This window comes from Mastigoproctus giganteus, chromosome 5 (genome assembly GCF_048544385.1).
Source record: "Mastigoproctus giganteus isolate SK-2022 chromosome 5, ASM4854438v1, whole genome shotgun sequence".
NCBI lineage: Eukaryota > Metazoa > Arthropoda > Arachnida > Uropygi > Thelyphonidae > Mastigoproctus > Mastigoproctus giganteus.
This window is the reverse complement of record NC_143579.1, coordinates 157820349-157844649: the sequence shown is the minus strand read 5'-3', so window position 1 is coordinate 157844649 and position 24301 is coordinate 157820349. Positions and strand designations below refer to the sequence as shown.

At 37.6% G+C, this 24301-nt stretch overlaps 1 protein-coding gene across 1 annotated transcript in view; it reads right to left on the bottom strand.

The window, feature by feature from the left end:
- The window catches only part of LOC150085791 (small ribosomal subunit protein mS39), a 261590-nt gene that overhangs the window by 71454 nt on the left and 165835 nt on the right, over positions 1 to 24301 (bottom strand). The window contains exon 13 of the mRNA XM_090374693.1: positions 15601 to 15751. Within this exon, the coding sequence (XP_090230819.1) occupies positions 15601 to 15751 (151 nt within the window). The remainder of the gene's footprint in view (positions 1 to 15600; positions 15752 to 24301) is intronic.

Genomic DNA, 24301 nt, shown 5'->3' with positions numbered 1-24301 from the left:
GTAAAAAAGCTGCAAAAGACTCAGACCTTGTACCACTTTCAAATGATATGGTTTTCACCATATTAGTGATATAGCTTGTGATGTAGAAACTCAGTTACTAAATAGGGTGCAAGCTAGTGATGTCTTTTCATTACAACTTGATAAGTCAACAGATATTGCAGATTTAGCACATCCATGGGCATCTGCAGAGGGGAGCAAAAGGGGCACTTTCACCCCCCCCCCCGGGATCGAGTAAAAAATTCCAAAAATTATAAGTGTGCACAGGAAGAAAACTAGAAGAGGAAGTGGTAAAGAAGAAATTTATTGAGAATGTCATCAAGAGGTTTGCAAGTGACAGATGGAGAATTCCATTCTTATACGATACGTGATTATTGAAATTATTATCTATATATATATTAATTACATATGTGTTTTTGTATTGAGGCAATACTTGTGATCAAAAAAATTAAATAATTAAATAAAAATTTATTGATGTAATTATTTGTCTCCAAGCTTTGCCCCTCCCCTGGAAAAATTTTTCTGTGGATGCCCATGAGCACATCTGTTGTGTTTTGTAAAATACCTTTTTTGAAGGAAGTGTTCACGAAGGCTTTTTCTTTTATAAGTTATTGCCCTTAAGAACCATCACAAAAGATATTTTTACATCTCTCAACTCTTACATAACTGAACATAAAATTGACTGGAAGCGGTGCGAGAACAATGACAGGAAAGTAGGGTGGTGAAATCCAAAAAAATTGTTCCTAATATTACTTGATTGGTTGATATGTTGTTTACTGGCAAAAGGGTGGCTAAGGCCATATTGTGCCTGGTGCAATTACCAGTTGTAATCTGGTCTGCTTCAAGAAAACAAAGAACTCAGCTAGATTTGCATCATCTCCAATCAGATGAGGTAATGTTTAAGGTTCTTGCAGATGTCAAAATTGTGTTTCAATAATTATTATAATGGATGCAATTTATTAGAATATGCTTCACCGTAAGTGTAGACTGACAATATGTACAAATAGGTGAATCATCCCCCCATGAGCAGATAAATATGGGTTAGATGTGTGTGTGTCCAATACACGTCCTAGCCAGGATCATTTGATCGCATGCTTGATGCCCACAATCCTGTTTAAATTGCAGCAGCTTATTTCCACCCTGAGCCTGCCAGATTTGCAACCTTTGTTCTTCACACACATTTTTTATGACTGATTTGTAGTCTGTATACAGCACTTAGTAGTTAGGAGAGCATTGCAGTGATTGGATGTTTAGTGGCTTGATCTGCATATTCATTTCCTTTGGTGCCTACATGACCTAGTATAGGGCTGGATTTCCCATTAGGCACAGTGCCTAGGGCCTATGAAAGAAGGGAAAAAAAAAAAACAAAAAAATGACAGTTCACCCTTTTCACTGTGACTAACGAAAAACAAGCTGAGAAAACATGTGTGCAATCAACTCTAGGAATTTCAATTCAATAAGCATTTGAGAACAGTCACTAGACTGTTCTCGAAACTAGAAGAATCAAAGTGATGGTCACTCTGTCAATTAAGGTGGTTTATCATTTATAATAGTTGAAACTTGAGGCACGTAATCGCAGTCAAAGCGTTAAAATAAAAGAAACATTTCAGAATAAAAGTGCCTAGGGCCTACGAACACCAAAATCCAGCCCTGACCTGGTATCCGACAGAAATTAACTGACTGGTTAACAGCTTGTAACGTGATTGGCTTGGATAAATTTTTCAATGCTGTTATTGCACTCAGAGTAGATCATAGTTTGGTTTGCTTATTGGATAGATTAATCATGTGATCCAGAGCTGTTTTAATTGCCCACAATTTGGCAGAATAGACACTGCATTCCTTTGGAAGGGAAATAGAACTGGACAAGACAGAAAAAACTGCTGCTGTGCTCACTGTCATACTTGTTTTTGAGCCATTGGTGTATATTTGTAAACACTGAGAATTTTTAGCTACATGTGCAGCATGGAGTTTCCTGATGGCGATATCTGCTGCTTGCTCTTCCCCATTGCTAGAATGAGAAATCACAGACTGGTGTATAATCAGACCACAGAAGGTCATGTTTGCTTGTTTCCTGAAAGAAGTTACCTATATCTAAATTCCAGTACTGTGGTAACCTTATCCCAATTGGTTTGTTGTCATAAAAGATGGTCCGCTGGGGCCCAAATAAATATGGCCAGATAGGATGAAATAGAAGGCTCAGTATTTTTGCTCCGAAGTTGGAGTGGATGTTCTGCCTCTATACAGGGTGTCTCAAAAATACATGGCATAACTTCAGGAAGTTCCTCATATGTAGACAATAAAAATATTTTAACATAGTTCCAGAAATGCTTGGTTTCCAAGTTTTGAAGGTCTGTCTATGACACTTAACTGTTCACATCAACTTATAGTAATTGTTCAAAATGTCCACCTTCTGCATGAATACAGGACTCGCGAAGACGATGCCAAATTCCTGGAATGTTTCGTATTGTCTCACAACCTGCCACAATTTGATTGCAGAGAGTTTCCGCATCAGCTACCGGAGTCGAAGACTCCGGTAGCTGATGTGGGCCAACTGCCTACCGAGGGCAGGCAGTTGGCCCACCTCTACCTATCTACCAAACAGGAAACCTTCGATTCAGGTAAGTGCAGGCTAGGTGGCTGAAATGTGTGGGAGCGCCATTGTGCACGAAGTGTGCTTGTTGACGAATGATCAGTGGCGTGTTGTCCAAGAAATCAGGCATGTTGTTTTCCAGAAAGTTTCTGCACACCTCCCCTGTGAGTTTGTTCGGAAGTACATGGGGCCCAAATAACTTATCACCAAAAAAACCTGCCCAGATGTTGGGGCTGAACTGCTGTTGGTGATGTGATGGCAGAATTGCATGTGGGTTTTCCTAACTCAGCCCATACATGCTGATTGTGAAAGTTTTGGTTGTTTGTTTGGTTTTTTTTTTCAGGAGCATTAACAACTAAGGCCATATTGCTCCGGGGATATGTGGTGGTCATTCCCTGACCTTTCCGCATCCTCCGTATTTGGTGGCTCACGGGCTCGAACCCCAGTCTAATCAAGAAGCATGTGCTACGCACTGCTCACCTGGCTACAGAGGCACCGAAAGTTTTGGATTCCGTCTCGTGTAAACTGTACTTCATCTGTGAATATCACTAAGGCAGGAACGTGGGTAGTTGTACCACACTGCTGCAAGAACCAATGGCAGAACATTACTCGCACAGGGTAATCTGCTGGTGACAAGGCCTGTACCCGTTGCAGATGGTAAGGATACAGTTGGTGTTCTAGCAACACTCTCCAAATACTCGAACAGCCAGTTGCATTGCTATTCTGCGTATGCTCATTCCAGCAGTGACATGCACAACATCCGAAATCTCCTCCTCTACTTCAGGAGTCGTAGATCTTGGTCGTCCTCTGTCGGCAGCACAAGGTGTAAAGGTACCATGTTCACAAAGGCGGCGATGGATACCTTCAAACGTTTTCCTGTCTGGACATCATCATTCTGGAAACCTTTCATGATACAAACGACGAGCCTTCAGAGCATTGCCATCCACCAAACCGTACATAAAGTGCATATCTGCTTGCTCCTGATTTGAGTACATGGTCAGAATGGAAAACCACTAGATTCTGTCAGTACCTTGTTTTTATACCTCAAGTTTTCGAATTTGACAAAAAACATTGGCCCTGGTTAAACCCAGGTTTTCACCTAACTTTCCTTCTATCCGAGCATGAAAGCCTAAACTCAAAAGTTATTTACTCTGGGTTTGGCTGCGTCTCCTCTTTGTAAATGTGGCTCAGAGGAGACAGTCCAACATATAATCTTAGAATTCCGATATTATGTAGACATTCGATTTGAACTTCAGGCACTGACCAAAGTTTATGATGTTACAGGTCCTGTAACAATCGAATTGTTACAGGACCTCTGATGAGGAAATTTATTTGTGTTTATTGCCGGAAGGCAATATTAGCGTTTAGAATATATAAGTCAATGTGCCGGGTTCACTGTTGGGTGGACGGTGTCCTGGGACTTCGGCCTCTAATAAGGTGTATAAATTGTAAAATATATATCAGACCTCACTGTAACCGAACTGGAAGGTTCTAACTATCTGTATAGTTGTAGAAATTGGTGCCTTCAACAAATTGTAATAACTGAGTTGCAAGTGTTATGGATATACAGTATGGTCAAATGTGCGGCTATACTACATTGGTCTCAGGCAAGAGACTTATTGTTTGTAATAATTCCTGTGAAGTTGGTGAATCAAGATGTCTGGTAAATATTCTACAGTTACTCTTCAGCGGTGTATAGGGGAAACCCTGGAGCCTGCAGAAAATAATAAAATACTTTGAAAGTACCTTGTGATGAAGGAAATCACCTGCAGGAGATAAGACATTCCGGTTAATAACTCGGGAACCAAGCATTTCCAGAACTATGTTGATATAAAATATTTTTATTGTCTACATATGAGGAACTCATTCCTGAAGTTATGCCGTGTATTTTTGAGAGACCCTGTATATAGACTCTGTACAGGGGATGTTCTGAATGCTCCTAAAGCAATTCTTAGAGAACTGTAATGGATAGTGTCTAGCCGAATTAGTGCCTTTTCCTGGCAGTCATAGATTGGAACTCGGTAATCCAAGCGAGATAAAGCCAAAGTCAGCACCACCACGTTGACAAAGATAGTGCTCTGAGGATATTTAATCAGATTTCGCTAGGATATGTGATGTGTTGTAAGAAGTTTAATTTATTTCCCACGATTAGGCCAAGAAATCTGATACTACTGGAAAGAGGTATGGTGAAATTTTTAAGTTATAATTCAGAGTGGATCTTTTGTTTTTTTCAGAAATGAATACAGTTGGATTTTTGTGCTGATAAGTGGTAGCCATTGCGAGATGTCCCCAGCTCAATTTTGTTAATTGAGATATGAAGCTGTTTCTTGATAGAATTCATATTTTTTTCCTTGGTACGAAATAATGAGGTCATCTGCATAGTGATATAATTCTACTGTGCTTGGAATATCATGGATGATATTGTTTATTCTTATTGAAAATAGAGTAGGACTCAAAATAGATCCCTGCAGGACTCCCTCCACCTGTACATGGATTCTAGAAAGAACATTTAGATGACTAACCTGAAAGCTCTGAATAAACAAGGGAAGCCTGCGTCGTAGTCCAATGGTATAAAGATCCCGTAGAATACCAAAACACCATGTTGTATCAAAGGCCTTCTCTAAATCCAAACTTATTTTTATGTAAGGCGAGGCACTTCAGAACAATTTCTCCAGTCTTTTCCCCAAACGACTGTTTTAGGGAAGGTGAATGTCTTCAAGAGCAAGGATAATCATGTTCCTGAAAAATTCTGTTGAAGAATTTGTAAAGTGGTATCATTCAAGTGTTTTAGCATAATATACCATCAGGGCCAGCTCCACTATTGGGTACTCTGTTAAGAGATTCCTTTAACTCAGATATTGTAAAAGGCCGATTATATGGAAGAGAGAAACCGGTGTTGAAATATAACTTCTGCTACCTCTTTAATTCATTGGAATGGAGCATCATGTGAAACTGATGCTGAAATGTTGGCAAAAGCATTTGCCATGTCTTTGGGGGAAGATAATTCCTTTCCATTACTGATTAATATAAGAGAGGATCACAATGGATATTGCCATTCAGATGTTGGATTTTACTACAGATTATTCATGTTTTTTGTGATAGTGGAAGCGATATGTATCCAGGAATCTTTTTTGTTGTGCTTTAGCATTTAGTTTCTTGTTATTTATAAGGTTAATAGTAGTCATATGCTTGCAGAAAATATTCCAAGCTCTATTACATTCATCGTGCCAGAGTGGACGAGTTGACAACTGAGGAATAGTTTATATCAGCTGCTGCCAGTATCTGTGTAGTGACATAGTCAGTGGCTTCATCTATTGACAAATTCTGAATGATGTTTATCTAAAGCTGTACTTAAGGAAAACTTTATCCAGTTTACGGATAGGTGGAGATAGTTTGGAATCTACAAATAACAGGAAAGTGATTGCTATTATGTGGATTATCCAATACTTGGGTACAGAGTAGGGGAACAGATAGTCAAATCTATGGCAGAAGTATTTCCTGTGGGAAAATGCACATGAGTATGTGCACTGGTGCTCAGCAGAGTTAGATTGGTAATGTTTCTATTCGTTGCCCTCTTTTATCCATATGTAGACTTCTCCATAGGACATCATCAAAGTCTTTGGGTCTATATGTTTAGTTCGGTGGAAGATAAATAGATACAAAAGAAAAAATTATTCCAAGTTCTATTCTTACAGCAACAACTTCTAAATTAGTTTTTAAGGGGATTTGCCTAGATGGATTAGCAATGGATACTAAAACTGCTACTCCTCCATGGGGTGCAGTTATATTATTATTAATAGCCATACGGTGTGCAAGGAAGCCTGAGGCTTATGCTGCACCAGCCAAAAAAAAAGAAATTCCCACGTTACCCTGAGAGAGAGAGAGAGAGAGAGAGTAAAAGCGAATCACCAAGAAAGCAAGAAATAATGATGATATCCAGCTCAGGACCCTGAGTTTGCCAAGCTCATACTCACCAGATGTGAGCCCCTGGGGTAACTAAAGCAAGGCTCTCAAATGTAATCAAATGGACACATGCAGCCTTCTAGTTAATTTTCTGCAAACGTCTCATTGATTTTATTCTAATTATAAAATGTGCCTTAGTTCAGTGATTCAGGAATTTAAATTTATATATATGAACGATATATGTTGTAATTCGTAAAAAAATTATCGTTTTATTCATAAAATTCATTCATAAAAATTCAAAAATGAAATTAGAAGGAAAGAAGTATTTAATAAAATTGAGAGAAAGAAAGAAAGCAGTCATTTGTAGTGGAGGGGGAAGATCAATAATTGATCCTTTTACTAGTATCCTTGTGCAAGGATCAGTATACTGTAATGTTATATTTATGTATAATTTTATTTTTATTTACTCCAACTTTTCATTCCTGTCAGTTAAGTTTCTGTAAGCAGAAAATATTTATACTACCATATCCAAGAGAAAGTAATGGCACTATTGCAGTAAGTTGCAAAGAAGAGGATACAAACTCAATACTAAACCAACAGAATGGGACCTGTGCTAGTACTGCACATGTAGTTTATTTACTATGGAATAATTACATAACATGCTGCATTCCTGTACAAAGTACCCTGGTGTGCAAAATTTAAGGACCAGTAGCTACTCTAGAAGTGGCCTGAATATGGGAAAAGCATACCAAAGGAACCTTGTGAGGTACAAAAATGATGAAGGAAACAAAACAGTACAGAGGGACTTTATTCAAAGTTGGAAAAAAGGGAAGAGGTGGTCCTCAGTAGGAGATATGGCCACCCCCTAATGTCGATGCAGGCTTTGCACCACCTGTCCATACTTAGAACAATGTTGTTGATAAGTTCTTGTGGTAACATCATCCATTCCTCTGTCAGTGCCATTTTCAGGTGGGTGCAGACGTGCCACTAGGCATCTCCCCAGAACATCCCATATGTGTTCAATGGGATTTAGATTGGCGGAATGGGCAGGCCAATCCATACTAACAATGTCCTCACTTTCCAAAAGCATATCACAGCAGCAGTGTGATGGGGTGGGACGTTATCATCCATAAATACGAACTCAGGCCCAATGGCACCACGGAACAGACACACATAGGGAAGGATTACCTCAGTACAGTAAGGTGCACCGGTTAAAGTACTGCCTTCCAGTAGCTGCAGTTGTGTACATCCATCCAGAATAACACCTCGACTGCCATGTCGATCCCTTTCAGTGATGTTTTTGGGGAAGGGTGATACTGTGTGCCAACCTCTCGCCAGATTAGCTGACGTCCAGAATCGCTGCCGAGACTGATCTACTCTCATCAGTAAAGAGTACCTTGAGTAAAGATTTTGTGGTTGTAACCTTTAGAAAAAGTGTTGGTCCTTAAGTTTTACACACCAGTGTATATTTCTTTATTGAGGGGTCACTTGTGGAGTTAAATAAGTTTTCTGTAAACAAATGCCTGCTGGATTGAAATCTCAGATTAGGTCGTAAAGTTCATCTGTATTAGTACGTAGTCCTTGACAATTCCATTATACGATGCACTGCATTATTTAGCTTTAGTGGTAGGATGATCCAGTTGCTTTTTAGAGTACGCTTACAGCGACCTATTTTAATTTTATCTTTTTTTAGGAAAGATAGGCCATCCAGTGTCCATATCTTCTTGAGTTTTGTCATCTATATCCATTTCTGCAGTATTAATTTGGCTCTTAGTAGAAGATTCATCTTTTGCCATCCTGGTTTCACTTTGGGACTTGATGCCACTAGTAGAGGAGATGGAAACTGAGGTATTACAAGTCTGGTCTCTGTTGTTTTGCTTCAAAGATGGATTAGGAACTGAAAGCTGAGTTCTAGCCCATTCGGCAAGTGATATGTTAGGCTGAACTGAGGCATTAGTTTGTGTAGCAATTGAACGACATTTCTTTGTAATGGAGTATCTTTCAATATTTGTTGTCTTGCTTACTGATAGGTAAGCTTTATGTTTAAATTTCTGTATTTTTTTTCCCAAGTTTCCATAACTCGCAATTTTTAGAATATGCAAGATGATCAATGTTGCAGTACAGTCTGTCTGAGAGTCTCCAAATTTCTGACAATTATAACACCATACTAGATTTGGCGTCCGTAGCCGAGTGGTCAGGAGCGGGAGTGCAGTAGCACATGCTTTTTGAGTAGACCATGTTCAAGCCCCTGACTGCTGAATACGGTCGATCTGCCAACCCGCACTGGACCAGTGTGGCAGATTATGGTCCATTTCCCTCAGCATGAATTGTTGAGGAGGCTTCCATCCTGCAGTAGGTTGATAATGGCTGCACTTTACCTTTTTTTACTGGATTTGGAATATAGGGGCAGATATGGCAATTTAGATAACCAGCTTTAACAGTATTTGTTAAGTGTGGAGTATGAACGTGAGTATTACACTATGGGTTGGAACGAGATTGCTATCCCTGCGAGTTAGAATTCTCTTAGCTTGTATGATCTTTTAGCTCTTGCAAACTCCTCTTCTGTTATATTCAATAAATCCCACTCAATCCTTTGGAACTATTTAGGGTTGTGTGGGGAGAGATTTTAACAACAATTCTGAATGTTTTGAATGTGTAGTTTCCACAAGAAAATCCCCTGACCATTTTAGGTGATCCAGCAGCATTTTCTAAATATTTCTGTATTATAAATGGAGAGATTTTACTCACTGGTTGACTAGTTAAGGAATGGATACTCGGGTTGGTGATTGTCTTTTTTTAAGCACTTCTGTTCTGCATTACCTTCATCAGAATTATACCAATATATGGTATTTGAGTTCGAAGGCTCTAAGACTGGATAATTTTCTTTATCCACATCGACTCATTTTTGCACTGGGGGATTGGCTTTTCCACCCAGGTTACTGGCCCTGCCATGGGGAGGCAGGAGCACTGCTCCTTGTGACCAAGCGTAGGAGTTAGTACGGTTATTATATAATAAAGGAACTTTCCTTTTTCTGGTTCTCTTTCAATACTTTTAAAAATTAAAGCTATTTAACAGAAAGACTTTTTGAAACAAAATAAACAAGGAGAAAAATCGCAGTAGAAACAGCACAGAAGATCACAATGGCCTCAAGATCTGCTTGCACCTGAGGCTGCAATATATAGTAGTGACTCCTACACATGCATCTGGGCATGTACTTTCAGAAACCATAAGGTGATTCGAATCACAAATGTTTGTTACAGAGTAAATAAATGCAAAAACTTGATTAACTGTAAAAAAATTAGCTAATTTTATCAAAATCAGATTGACAGTTTTAAGTATAGAGCTAAAATTTAATAGAAAATGTCACGGACTCACACTTCTGTAGTTAAAAGGGCTGCAAAAATTTAAAGTAGGCAAACGGTCAAAACGACTGTCATGGCAGTTCTAGATTTAAGCACCAAACTCAAAAATCACTGAAAGAAGTAATTACATACAAAGTTTTCTGAACAGTGTATGGAGGCACTGTTCTGTCAATGATATATATGTGGTCACTCAATTGTGACCACCCTATTCATAACAGACTATGGGGCATGATTTGCTGGAAAGAACTTGGACCAACATTTCACTAGTCAGGTCTACCAGCAGCTCTTAGGAGACCATGTGCACCCTGCCATGTTGCATTATCTCAGACAATAATTGCACCGTGATATTGGCCTTCAAAATTTGCCTGACCTCAATCCAATTGAACACCTGTGGGATGTTTTGGAACAGGAAGGAAGGCCAATCAAGATGGGTGATATCACAGTGCATTATTGTCTTGGAGGATCCTGTTTTTGTCTGAGATAAAATGCAGCATGACTGCAGATCCCTACAGACATCTAGTGGAGTCAATCAATGCACAGGCATTGATTGACTCCACTAGATATTAGGGAAGTGGTCACAAAGTATGTGTGTGTGTGTGTGTATATATATAAATATTTGCCAGTAATGACAAAGCAGTGATTAGCTTACTTTTTGAATATTATATACAAACTAGAAGAGCAACAAGATAGATTAATCACACAAAAGGAGGGACTCTTAAGAAAATAGAGTTGAGTTTGTAAATTAACAGTGTTTGAAATGGGCATTTGTGGAGTTGACCTGGTCAAGGAGTTTAGGGCCTTGAAAGGTTTGCATAAAGTAAACAGTGAAAGCATTTTTATGCCTAGTCATGATGTACACAAGGGGTATAAATTTAATACTAGTATTGGCAATATGATGTAAGAAAGCAAAGCTTATACAACACCAGTCAAAAAAAAAAAAAATTTTCCTTTGCATTCCAGTAATTTGTCCAAACCTTCCTTAAATTTATTTAAAATATTTACCTCCATAATACTAGGTGGAGATTATTCTGCTAACTGACAACCCTTTGACTGAATGGAAATTTCAATCATTCTTTTCCAATTTAAATTCCCTTATGGGTTTCAACAGAGAAAGGGTAAAGATGCCACCAGCCTTTAGTTTACTTAACCTTTTTTAAAGCCTTATACACTTCAAATTAGATGACCATGCAGATGCCTAGTTTCCAGAGACTGTAATTTATAAAACAATGTTTCCTGGTAAGAATATCCTTTTATTACCCCAATTAATATTGTAGCCCTTCTTTTTGCCCTTTCAAACTTTTATGCAGTATTCCAGATGTGGCCTACTGTGTTCATCTTTGGATCATCTGCAAACTTAGACATTAAACTTGAAACACCTACATCAATATAATTAAAACCATCACCTGTTTGTTCCTGCTGATAAAGTGCAGAAAGGAATAAGATGTGATCACCTTCAGCAGCCTGTTTGCACTGCTCAGAGAATTTCATATCAGATTGTGTAATCAGCCCTAGCTCTTTTTTCCTTATCAACTGCTTTGAGTTTGATGCTATTCAAATAGTCTCCTGGGAAAACTGCTACCCAAATGCAGTATCTTGCATTTATGATTGTTAAACCTCAAATACCATTTTCCAATCCATCTGTTTAGTTTAACCAGTGTCCACCTTTGTATCATCCACAAATTTAGACATTAAACTTTAGTCCATGAAGAAAAGTGACGATTTACAGCCAATCTTTGTTTCCTAATACTTACCATCAATGCCACATTACTTCAATTTATACAGCAATTGTACAGTATGTATGGTTCAGTATCAAAGGCTTTTCTGAAATCCACGTATACAATGTCAAAATTACTAATAGAGGCATATGATGCAAGAAAGCAAGCTTATACAGCAAGAAAATGAGGATAATCTTGCATTATTTCTTTAACTAGTGACACCATTATTTTCTCTGGCACAGAGGGTAATCTTAAAGAGCTGTCGTTACCCACCTCACCCTTTTTGAAGAGAGACACATCTGTACAACTCATTCCTATCAGCAGGTATTTCTCTTTACTTACTTAACTTTATCCGCACCGTTTGTTCCAGTCAGGGATGGAACGCTTCCACTTAGTAAAAGTGGCACAGTCTGCTGGAGAGAACCCATGTTCCTGCATATCTTGCTGCACTCTGCTCTCGATTGGCGGGTAAGCTCGCAGCACTGTACGTGCCCCCACCACCTAAGTCTGTTCTGGTGTTGTTATTTGGTTTTTAGGAGCATTAGCAACTAAGGCCATATTGCTCTGGGGGTATGCGGTGGTCATTCCCTGACCTTTCCGTATTTAGTGCCTCATGGGCTTGAACCCTGGTCTAATTAAGAAGCATGTGCTGCTGCTCCTGGCTACGGAGGCACCAAGTCTGTTCTCTCTAATCTTCAAGTTGATGAGTGCAGTTTTCATCTCATTTCTGCTGACATTAAAGCTCACTCTGACAGACGAGCACTCCAAGCCATATAACATACACGGCCTTACCACCTGTTTGCAAATTTTTGATTTCAGTTTAGTTGGCATCTTCTTGATTTTCAAAACACCATACATTTCCCACTACTTGGCCCATCCAGATTTTATTCGACTCCGGATGTCCTGTTCATAGCTGCCATTTGTGTCTGGCACTGACCCAAAGTACTTGTTAACCATATTAAGCTGTACATTGCAAATGCTGAGAAAGCCATCAAGGTTGTCAAAGCAAAGCAGTCCATGTATTGTCTTGTTCCTGTTGACTTTTAGACCTTCCTGCTCTAGAACTGTTACCCATTTCTCTGAATGTCTCTGGTTCTGTGTCCATTATGATGATGAATAGAAATGGGCTAAGGGCAGAGCCCTGGTGAATGCACCACTTACTCTAGTCCTACTATCCTGGATAAACTTGACATATGTCTCAGGAACACACCTCTTCCACAGAAGACTCCTAGGTACTCTGTCAGAAGCCTTTTCTAGGTCTATGAAGGGTAAGTGGAAAGCTTGTTCTTTCTCCCTACACTTATCTTGCAGGACCCTTGCTATAAATATTCCATTGGTAGTGCTTCTCCCCTTCACAAAGCCAAGTTGGTTTTTGGTAATCTTGTCTTGCAGTTGAGCTCTCAGTCTTCTTTCGACATCCCTCTCTAACCACTTCATTGTCTGGTTCATTAATTTGATAGGTCCATAGTTGACACAGTCTTGTATGTCTCTTTTCCTTTTAAATATCAGTACTATAAGACTCTCTCTCTCTCTCTCCAAATTAGCTGCTGTCATAATTTTATTCATTGTCCCATTTATAAACAAATGGAACTCCTCTCTGTCCTAACCCCCACTGAAATTTTCAGTGGGGTTAGGACAGAGAATGGATGCACTCATTATTATGGTTAAGGGTTTAGCTATCTCTTTTGCAACTTCTTTAAATATAACTGGATAGATTCCTTTGGCCCCAGGTGCTCTGTTTACTTTTAGCTGCAGCAATTTCACTTCCACTTTACTTTCTCTTATTATAAAATCATTTAATTCCCAATAAGCACTAAACAGATTTCTATTAAAACACTATTTCTAAAAACTCCTTCCTATGTGAATGTTGATGCATTTATTCACTTTATCAACTATCTATACAAAATCAATAGTTATCCAACAGACCAATGTGATTCATCCCATTTTTCCTTCCTATGTGAATGTTGATGCATTTAGTCACTTTATCAACTATCTATACAAAATCAATAGTTATCCAACAGACCAATGTGATTCATCCCATTCTTCCACTGGTAACATATTTAAAGAGTTCTTTAAATGCTTTTCTTTGCACTCTTGGCATAGAACCTCTTGTTGTTGTTATTATTTGATTTTTAGGAGTATTAGCAACTAAGGCCATATTGCTCCGGGGATATGCGGTGTGCTACACACTGCTGCTCCTGGCTACGGAGGTGCCAGAACCTCTCATAATTAGTGTTTGGAAATGAGGCATTTGTGGGGGTAACCTGGCTGAGGTTTTTAATTTCACATCAGTCAAAGACTGATGACTGATTGTTGGGATAAGTACTTCAAGAAAATTGGTAAATTATGTGAGGGAAGGTGACAATGGTTACTATTTTAAATTTTATTTCTGAATGATAATTCATACGCTTGCATTACTAAAATTTACTTCAGCCAGAGAGTGACTGTTGAATAAAATTAAAGGTTTATTCTTGATGCTTCCATCATTTTCCCAAAAAAGGAAAACATACAGAAAAGAATATGAACCATTATTTTGTAATGGGATAAAATATTTTCCTTATCTAATCTCATTGATAACAATGGTTATAAAAACTTTGTAAATGTCGCAATGGTCATTAAGATATGACAACTTTGCTTTTATAGCTGACAAATAATTCTTCTAATAGCAATAATCAATAACCATATTATCCTTTTGTATACAGTATAACTGATCTGATCAAAAACATGAACCAGCAGTAAAATAAATGAATTATTCGGCACTGTTCCATTTGGTATTCTTTTTATTTATACGTTGAATAAAGAAACAGTTTTCACCTGAGGATTACATTCAACAATGAAAATTGCTACACTTGATTATTACCTTTATAAAATGTGGATCCTACTTCAGGATCTGGAAACAATGAAAAAGTTTATATGAACATGTGTTAGATAGCTATGGTTGCTTTAGTTTCAAAAAATGCCAAAGGCGCTTTCAATGGTTAAAAGAAAAACAGACACATACTGAGTAAAAAGTATTATTCACTGAAAATTCCATAGTCATTTTTTAAAATTCAAACAGCCATAGCACTGTAACCATCCAGAATTGAACATGTCTGTATAACCTTTTTTTTTTTTTGACTGCTTTCAGTCCTGAATTGATTCTGAAAGTTGGTTGTTGGGTTGTTGTTATTAGGAGCATTAGCAACTAAGGCCATATTGCTCCGGGATATGCGGTGGTCATTCCCTGACATTTCCGCATCCTCCGTATTTGGTGGTGACGGGCCCGAACCCCGGTCTAATCAAGAAGCGTGTGCTACACACTGCTGCTCCTGGCTACGGAGGTGCCAATTCTGAAAGTACAGCCCATGTATTATGAATTGGCATTCAGACTTTCCAATATTAATATGTTCTAGTTTTAAAACTACATTAGCTAGTTACTGCATAGAGCAATGTGTTTTTATGAATTATTTTCTTTTAATCACATTAAGAATAAAAATGATGGGCCACCCAACAGCACATTGTATATTCAAGATGAATTTGTCTTGAATATTATGTGAATGAAAATGGAAGTCTGGTAAAAAACAAAAAAAGAGGGAGGAAGGAAGGAAATTAATCTTTGTCTGTGTTCCCTACTAAGATGAGACTGTCTCATCTTAGTAGGGAAAAATGTGTTTTATATAACTCTTCAGTCTACTAAAGGTTGGGAAATAATGACCCAGACTTTTTTTTTTTAATGTGGGAACACTTGCAATGCAGGGTAATGGGCTTTGTTAATAAGACAGAATAAGTTAAAATTTTGATATGAGTACTGATTATGCAATACACAAGAACATAACAATTAATTAATTGTCATGCACAATCATTAATGATTATACAGGACTAATGAAAGCCTCTTCAATTACAAATGATTTAATGTAGTTGATCTAACTACTTATCTAATCCTGAACAATTTAGTCAATATTCTTATTTACTGTTAACTGGTCAGACTGGGTCAACTTTTAAATAGCTCACTGTGTATTAAATAATCAAATATGCAATATATTAATTAATTACCAATTGATAATTTTTTCATTTCTGCACAGATTTTGAAGGCAAGTGCTTTGGCCATGTGAAATGGTTTATATTTAGTGACAACTTCAAGCAGAGAGTTAAATGTTCCAATATTGGGAATTATTCCTTCATGGCTCATCGAAGTCAATAATTTCTGAAAGAAAATTAAATATGTTTAATATCAGATCAATGAGCAATGTTTTTTTAACTAAGATTTCATATATGGAATTTAAATAATGCATATATATTAAGAGAAAATTAAGTTATACACAAATTTTAATTTTTTATTTTTTAATAAAAGGCAATTCACTGAGGAAGCTTCTTAAAAAACAAACTTTCAAGACATCTCCTCAACAAAGGTCTCCAACACAATCTTAATAACACTACCAATCTCCTTAGGAAGCCCAAACAGATTTCCATATAACATGAGAGCATGCTGCCATCCTCAATATATAACTCATTACTTGGGCAATGATAAATGGTTATTCATCAGTATTGGGACCACTGTTGTTTTTGATTTACAGAGACATCAATGAAGGGATAGAGGGTGTGATGTTTAAATTTGCAAATGATATAACAATCGGTAGAGTAGTTAATAATCACCACCAAGCAGGACTGGGGTGCCAGCTGCAGCCTTTTGTCTGTTTCTCTCAAATGCAAAAATCTGCCTTTTATTTCATGACACCAAACCCAAAATATTTTTAAGGTAAATTTTATCTATTCTCTTTTTTATATATCGTTATTCTCCTTATATAATTTAGTTTACAGTTATGCTGTACATTACCAAAATAAATAAAAGGCATAAAAATATTGGATAGTTCAATAGAGGACAAAACAAAGTGAAGAAGTAAAATTATTTATATCGATAACTGTGCAGTTAATGAGAGACCTGTCAGTGGTAATTAGCAAACTGACAATCACCCAGTGATTTGTGTCACAGGCCTGAGAACTTAAGAAAGAACTGTAACATGTTAAATAAAATGTATGCATTGCATTTTCTAGTTAAGAAAAATGATAATGAATTATATATTAAAGTAAATACAAAATAAAGCATTTATTCTAATTCACTAATCTTTACAGAATATTATTGTTTCCCATATAGATAACATCACTTCCACTTAAAACAACCTCATGTGGCAATGTTGCCCTACTTATCAATGATGACTCACCTCGCTGACTGCTATCAGTTAACGTTCCAGTCATTCTCCCCAGTGCTTGTTTCCTTTAAAACTGGATCTTCAATCAATCTGTGTATTTCATTTTTAAATTTTACTGGTAACCTGATTATGTCAAGAAATAAGAAAAGAGTATAAAACGAAGAATGGGGATTGCAATATTATGATGTGTTTGCTTGCTCTGCAACAACAGTGAAGAAATACAGTGCATATGAGCATTATGCAACTCATAAGGACAATAAATATGCTAAACTAGAAGGAAAACCTCAAAAGTCTCCACTTAATGAAAGATGGAAAGCAGCAGCAAGTATTCAAAATTTTGTCAGGACAAGGGACTGACATCATTGAAGCGACATGTAAAGCAGCTATATATTTGGAAGAGGTAAGCCATTTAGCGATGTGGAAATCATAAAAGAATGCATTGTTGAAGTTGTGGGATGTTTAGATTCAGCTAAAGTTAATAAGTAAGGACCATAACTGTTCAGCAACACGAATTAGCCCATAATATAACAGAACAGCTTCATGTAATATGCCAGAGAGAAGACACTTATTATTCAATCGCCTTGGCATTACTGACTCAGTGTAGGTGTTATTTTTTTTTGTGTTATAACTGCACATTTTCATTGTCATGAGGGGTTACTGGCTTTGGGTACCCTTACTGCCAGGACATGTGGAATTGACATCTTTGCCATCATCAAAGAAAAATGCCATGAAGCAAAACTGAATTTATGTAATTTAGTAAGTGTATACACAAATGGCACACCTTCCACGAGAGGAAAATATGAAGAATTTGTTGCGTTACTACAGAAAGAATTACCAGATCCAGATACTTTGATTTCCTTTCAAATCTACTGTTTTAAGTGACACATTAAATAAAGTTGTAGGTACTGTAAACTACATTTGAGCAAATACATGACGAGACTGCCAATTTTGCAACATGCTTCACCTTGATGATGAAACTTTTGAGTGGATCTGTCATATCATTCTAAATGTGTTAGTTGTCCAAAGTACAAATACTTGTCCAACTTTTATTTTTGAGGAACTGAATCAACAGTGTGAATTGTCAAAAGTGGAATTCTGCAGAGATATTGCATTTTTATGTGATATAATGTCACAATGTAATATTTTTTTGCAAGGTAAAACTAAATCTATATATAATGTGGCTTAAAATACAGGCATTTTGGAAAAAGCTGACCTTTTTCAGAACTTTCAGCTGAACTGGCAAAAGTAATTAATGAACAGGGTGCAAACAAATCATTAAGGAAATGCAACATGAAAGAAAATTCACTGATTGAAGAATACAATGAAAGGTTTGCTGATTTTGAGAAACATGATGTCTCCAAACCACCTGATGACTTACAGATGGAATTAACTGAGCTCGCAAAAGATAATATTCTGAAGTCTATTTCACACAAAGAATGATCCTCTTCAAATATGGAAAAATCCACATCTGCATCAACATGCTCATTGAATGCTATATTGTTTTGGCACAAATTAAAACAAGCTTGAGATATCAGATGATGGATATTCACTGGGAGGACCAATTAAAACTACACTCAATGACGGAACCAAATATCAGACTACTGTCTGGCATTCATCATCATCAGCCATTTTCAATCCACTGCAGGATGAAGGCCTCTCCAGCAAATTTCCAGTTCCTTCTGTTTTGAGCACTGGCCATCCATTTAATACGCAAAAACTCATGAATTTCATCTATCCATCTCCGACTTTGTCTTCCAGGTTTTCTTCTAGCTCCTCTTGGATACCATTCTGTCATCATGTCTTCGAGCTATGTGTCCTGCCCAAGACCATTTTAGTTCTTTAGTTTTGATAAGAATGTCCTTTACTTGAGTTTGCTGCCTAATCCATGTGTTTCTCTTCTTATCTAACAGTCTGATTCCCAATATAATTCGCTCCATTCTTCGCTGTGTAGTTCTCAGCTTCTCTTCCATTCTTTTGGTGAGTGTCCAAGTTTCACTTCCATAAGTCATGGTGGGGAGTATACATTGATTCATTATTTTACGTTTCAGACAAACTGGGATATTGCTCTTCAGTATGTGACTATATTTCCTGAATGCTATCCATCCAAAATTTATTCTTCTCTTGACTTCCAGCCATTTATCATTATTACAGCTAATAACTTGTCCCAGATAAGTATATGACTCCACCTTTTCAATTACTGCTCCTTCAGTCATTATTTCCCTTTCCGTGGCATACTTGTTCATCATTACTTTTGTTTTAGCCATATTCATCTTTAGTCCAAAATCCTTACTAACTGTGCATAACTGATAAAGATTTCCCTCTAATTCTTTGGGATCGTGGCTTATAACCACAATGTCATCTGCAAATCATAAATGGTTTAAGTACTCTCCTTTCTGCGACCAGTCTAATCTTCTGAAAGCTTCCTCAAGGGCAGCAGTAAACAGCTTCGGAGATATTGTGTCTCCTTGTCGAACTCCTTTCTCGATTTTAAATTTGCTACTGTCTTTGTCTAGTCTAATAAAGGAGGTAGCACTCTCATATATTTTCTTCAAAATCATAATATATGGGGTATCTATGCCTTGTCTTTCCAGTGCCCAAAACATTGCCTTATGCTGTATGGAGTCAAATGCCTTTTCATAATCCACAAATGCCAGGCATAATGGTGTTTTATATTCATTTGCTTTCTCCATTAGCTGTGATATTACGTGAAGGTGATCCATAGTTGAGAATCCTGTCCTAAAGCCAGCTTGCTCTTTCGGTTGATTCTCATCAAGTATTCTTTCTAATCTGTTAGTAGGGCGCCTCCGTAGCCAGGTGGGAAGGAGCAGCAGTGCGTGGCGCACGCTTCTTGATTGGACCGGGGTTCGAGCCCATCACCACCAAATGCGGAGGATGCGGAAAGGTCAGGGAGTGACCACCGCATATCCCGGAGCAATATGGCCTTAGTTGCTAATGCTCCTAAAAAAAACCAAAAAAAAAAATCTAATCTGTTAGTAATGACCCCTGTGAACAACTTGTAGATGTGGGATAACAAGCTAATTGGTCTATAATTTCCAATTTCTGATTTATCTCCTTTCTTATGCAGCAAAACTATGATTGCATTATTCCACTGCTTAGGCGTCACACCTTTTCTAATGCACTTTGTGAAGAGCCTTGCCAGTTTTTGTGTTATGTCTCTTCCTCCCAATATTAACAACTCTACAGTAACTTCATCTTCCCCCGGGGCTTTCCGATTCTTCATTTTCTTCAATGCATGTTCCACCTCATCAGGAAGAATATCGGGTATGTCGTATGTGTTGCTACTTTGCAATCCATCTTCCCCACTGCTGGTATCATTCCCTCGCTCCTTGTATAATTCTCTATAGTAGTCTTCTGCTATTTGAATTATGCTTTCTCTGCTGTTTATAAGTACACCATCGCTATTTTTCAGTTTCAGTATCATTTGTCTTTCTGTATTACTGCTCATGGCTGCTGATTTAAATCCTTTGTTTTCCCTTAATGCTTGTTCTACTTTTCTTGTGTTAAATCTTCTTATGTCCTCTCTGAGTCTCTTTCTAATGGCTTTGCATAACTCAGTATACTCAATTTTCTCCCTGTCAGTTTTTTCTTGCTCTTCATTTGTCGTCTTCGGTTCATCATGACAAGTGTTTCTTGACTAATTTTTTCTTCTTTGGATTTCTGTTTCCCTATAGGTTTCTTGGGCTTTATCACTTTCAGAAAGTTGTAATATTCCTCGTCGATATCTTGGTCCTGAGCAGTCTGCAGAAGCTCAAACTTGTTTTTAAGTTCCAGTGTCTGGCATTAAGCAGTCACAAAAAAATCATTAAATGGTTTGATGTCTAAGTCGTCCATTTTTAATTTTGTTATCATCTTTGCTAATATTTTTTTTATATACAATAACAGGCTGTTGATTAATTAATTTGCTTTTTAATGGTGCATTGGCCATAATGCTTTGTCAAATTTAAAGGAATACTAAACGTTTTGGTAGCCTATACCTGGGCTACCACGTCAATCAAGTAAATATTATGTAAAACCGTACACAAATTAATAGGGTAAAAAATGGCCAGACATGTTGTCTCTGTCACCTATAATCTGACTGAGTGTAAATGGTCCGGTCAGATTATTAAAAGCGGTAAAACACAAGAGTTGTGCTTCTATAAAAAGGTGACAAAAGGTTAAAATAGTGCCACACACAGGTGGGTCATTCGCCCTCAGCAAATAGAAATGTGTTTGATGACTATGACCTATGCAGAGCTAAGCAAGAACTACTTCTACTTCCTCTCTTCAAACCTTGCATAGACCAGACTGCCAGTGTGTAATTACAGGCTTAATGTGATTTACTTTATTAGTGGCATGTCCATGCCAAGAATCTTGCCATTGGGAATGTAATTTAGAGCATATTATTTGCCTGTAGAGGATTGACAGGCAATGATTATCCAGGGAAATGGCTGCTTTAGCAGCAGTATCAGCTAATTCATTTCCACAGATCCCAATGTGGCTTGGGATCCAGTAAAAGGAATGTCAAATTCTAATTCCATGAGAGAAAATAACAGGCTGTAATTAAAATTGTAAATATGCCCAAAAAAAAAATATAGTTTTTGTTGTATATATTAAATTCTTAGCATGCGGCCTAATAGTATCTTGGTTAAATAAAATATGGCCTTCCAATGTAAAAAGGTTCCTGCATCCTTGAGCTACTACCTTGCTGCAGTAGCCCAACCTTATTACTGTCATTAACCCTGATATACCTTCATCAGTATCATTAATAAATACTGAAAACAACAATGAGCCCAGCACTGGGGCTCCACTAATAACATTAATCCATGAAGAGCAGTGCCCATTCATAACCACTCAACCAACCTTTTATCCAAGCAGTAACTTGCCCTTAATGCCACATTGCTCCAGTTTGTACAGCAGTCTTAAGTGGAAGGCATAAATCAGTGCTAAATGTTTGTTTTGCCACTTTGTCTGCCTGTTAAATTCCACATGTCCTGGGATCTGACAAAAATAGATATTGTAGTTTGTATCTTCAGAAGGATTGGATGGATGGTAATATTCTGTAAAGCTGTTAAACAAATTAAGAAGTTGGTGAAAATTATACTGTGTAACAGATTTCTGTGTTTGGCCATCTGGAGGGATTGTAATTCTGCTGTACAAATATTAAACTCTTTGGCAGTTGTGTGAAGGTGGTAACTGAAAAGTGCAAGTTACCCTACTTCCGTCTCTGTTCTGTCTGTTTATATTTCAGTATATTCCAGAAACTGAGCTATGTAAGATGCATGGAAGAGTAGATCATAAATAAGTTGCACTAATTTTTACAATGGTGGAAGTTCTACTGAAAAGTGGAACATTATTCAGTTGATATTCCTGCTTTGAAGTAGCTCTCTCCAGCATTTGCCTGCAGGTTGGGTGTAAGTAACAGATATCCTTCCAACTCAGCTTAAAAAATTAGGGGTTCCCTTACTGGATGTTCTGGTAGTAGATTTTTCCTCCTTAGTTGCATTGGAGGTTCATAAGCTTGGAATAGGTGATGCTCAAAACATTCCTAAAGCTAAATAGAGGGCACTGTGATGTATGGAATCTAGTGATTTTGGGGCACTAGGTTTTGCAGAGTTATACACATGTACCCCATGATCGGTACATGTGTATAGCATGTACAGCAGTCTTTTAATCAATAAAGCCTGAGAAACCTATAGGTAAAAAGAAATGCTTGTCGTAATGAACCAAATATGATAAATGAAGAGCAAGGTAAACACCAACAAGGACAAAATTGAGTATACTGAGTTATGCAAAGCCGTTATAGACTTGAGAGGACATAAGAAGATTTAACACAAGAAAAAACAAAGGACTTAAAGCATCAGTCATGAACCGTAATACAAAAATAAAAATGATAGTCAATGTGAAGAATAGTGATGGTGCACTTATAAATAGTAATCGTGGCATGTGATGCAAGAAAGAAAGCGTATGAGCTTATGTAGCATCGGCCAAAAAAAAAAAAAAATTTCGCACAACCATTCCTTCCCTCTAAATGTTTGTCTAGTTCCTCCTTAAATTTATTTAACCTATCAACTTCCACAATGACAGATGGAAGTTTGTTCCAGCAATTAACCACCCGCTGGCTAAAGGCAAATTTCCGCACATTGATTCTACAGTGGTCTTTCTTCAATATGAATTTATGCCCCCTTAGATTCATAATCTGAACAAGTGGAAGAATCCCATCATAATTCAGAATGCTCAACCCATTCAAGGCCTTATACACCTCAATCAGATCACTGCACAGGTGCCTAGTCTCCAGCCACTGCAATTCGCAGCACTTAAGCCTCTCTTGGTAAGAGGAGATCCCTTCATTCCCCTCAGCAATCTTGTTGCCCTTCTCTGCACACACGATCAAGCAAATCTACCTCCTTCCTAAATTGAGCCCTCCTGACCATTGCCTTATACAGGACAATCAACTCCTTTTCCCTGCTAGAAAAATTCCTGTATATCATTGACATGACCTGCTCTAGCAGCCTGTCTGCATTGCTCAGAAAACTTCATATCTGACTGCGCAATTACTCCCAGGTCTTTTTCATTTTCTACCACCCTAAGTGTGGTACCACACAGTTAGTATGTTCCTCTGGGTTTACTTCTACCCATATGCAGTACTTTGTATTTGTCAATGTTAAACTTCAGTTGCCACTTCTCAGCCCATCTTCCCAAATTTTTTAAATCCTGTTGCAGTAGCACACTGTCATTAACAACCCTGCCTGCCAACTTTTGTATCATCTGCAAACTTCGACACTAAGCCTGATATACCTTCATCAATATCATTGATAAATATACAAAACTACAGTGGATCCAACACCGAACCCCGTGGGACTCCGCGAAGAGCAGCGCCCATTGATTACCACCCTCTTGTCTTCTCCCACTCAACCATTCTATTCCATGCACAAGTGTCAAAATCTTTCCTGAAATCCAAGTATATGATATCAAAATTATTTTTTGCATCCAGTTCCTTTGTAATCACATCACAATATCCAATCAAATTTGTCAGACAAGACTTTCCCTTAACAAACCCATGCTGTGTCTGAATTATTGTTGCAGTCTTGTCTAGATGATCCTGCAATGATTCTTTAACCAGTGACTCCATTATTTTACCCGGAACAGAAGTTAAACTAACTGGTCTGTAATTACTTGTGTCACCCTTCAATTCCCCCTTTGTGAATTGAGGATACGTTTGCATATCTCCTGAATCCAAGGATGCTCTGATAATTATGGCTAAGGGTTTGCTTAGTTCCTTTGCCACCTCCTTTAATATAACTGGATAGATCCCTTTCTTATGTTTAACTTCAACAATTTATCCTCCACTTGGTCTCAGTTAATACAAAATCATTAAGCACCCTGCTATAATTTGATAATAATTATAGACTTTATAGTAGAAGACTACTATAAAGTCATATATAAGGAGCAAGGGAATGATACCAGCAGTGGGAAAGATGGATCACAAATTAGCAACACATAGGACATACCCAATGTCCTTCCTGATCAGGTAAACTAACATTGAAGAA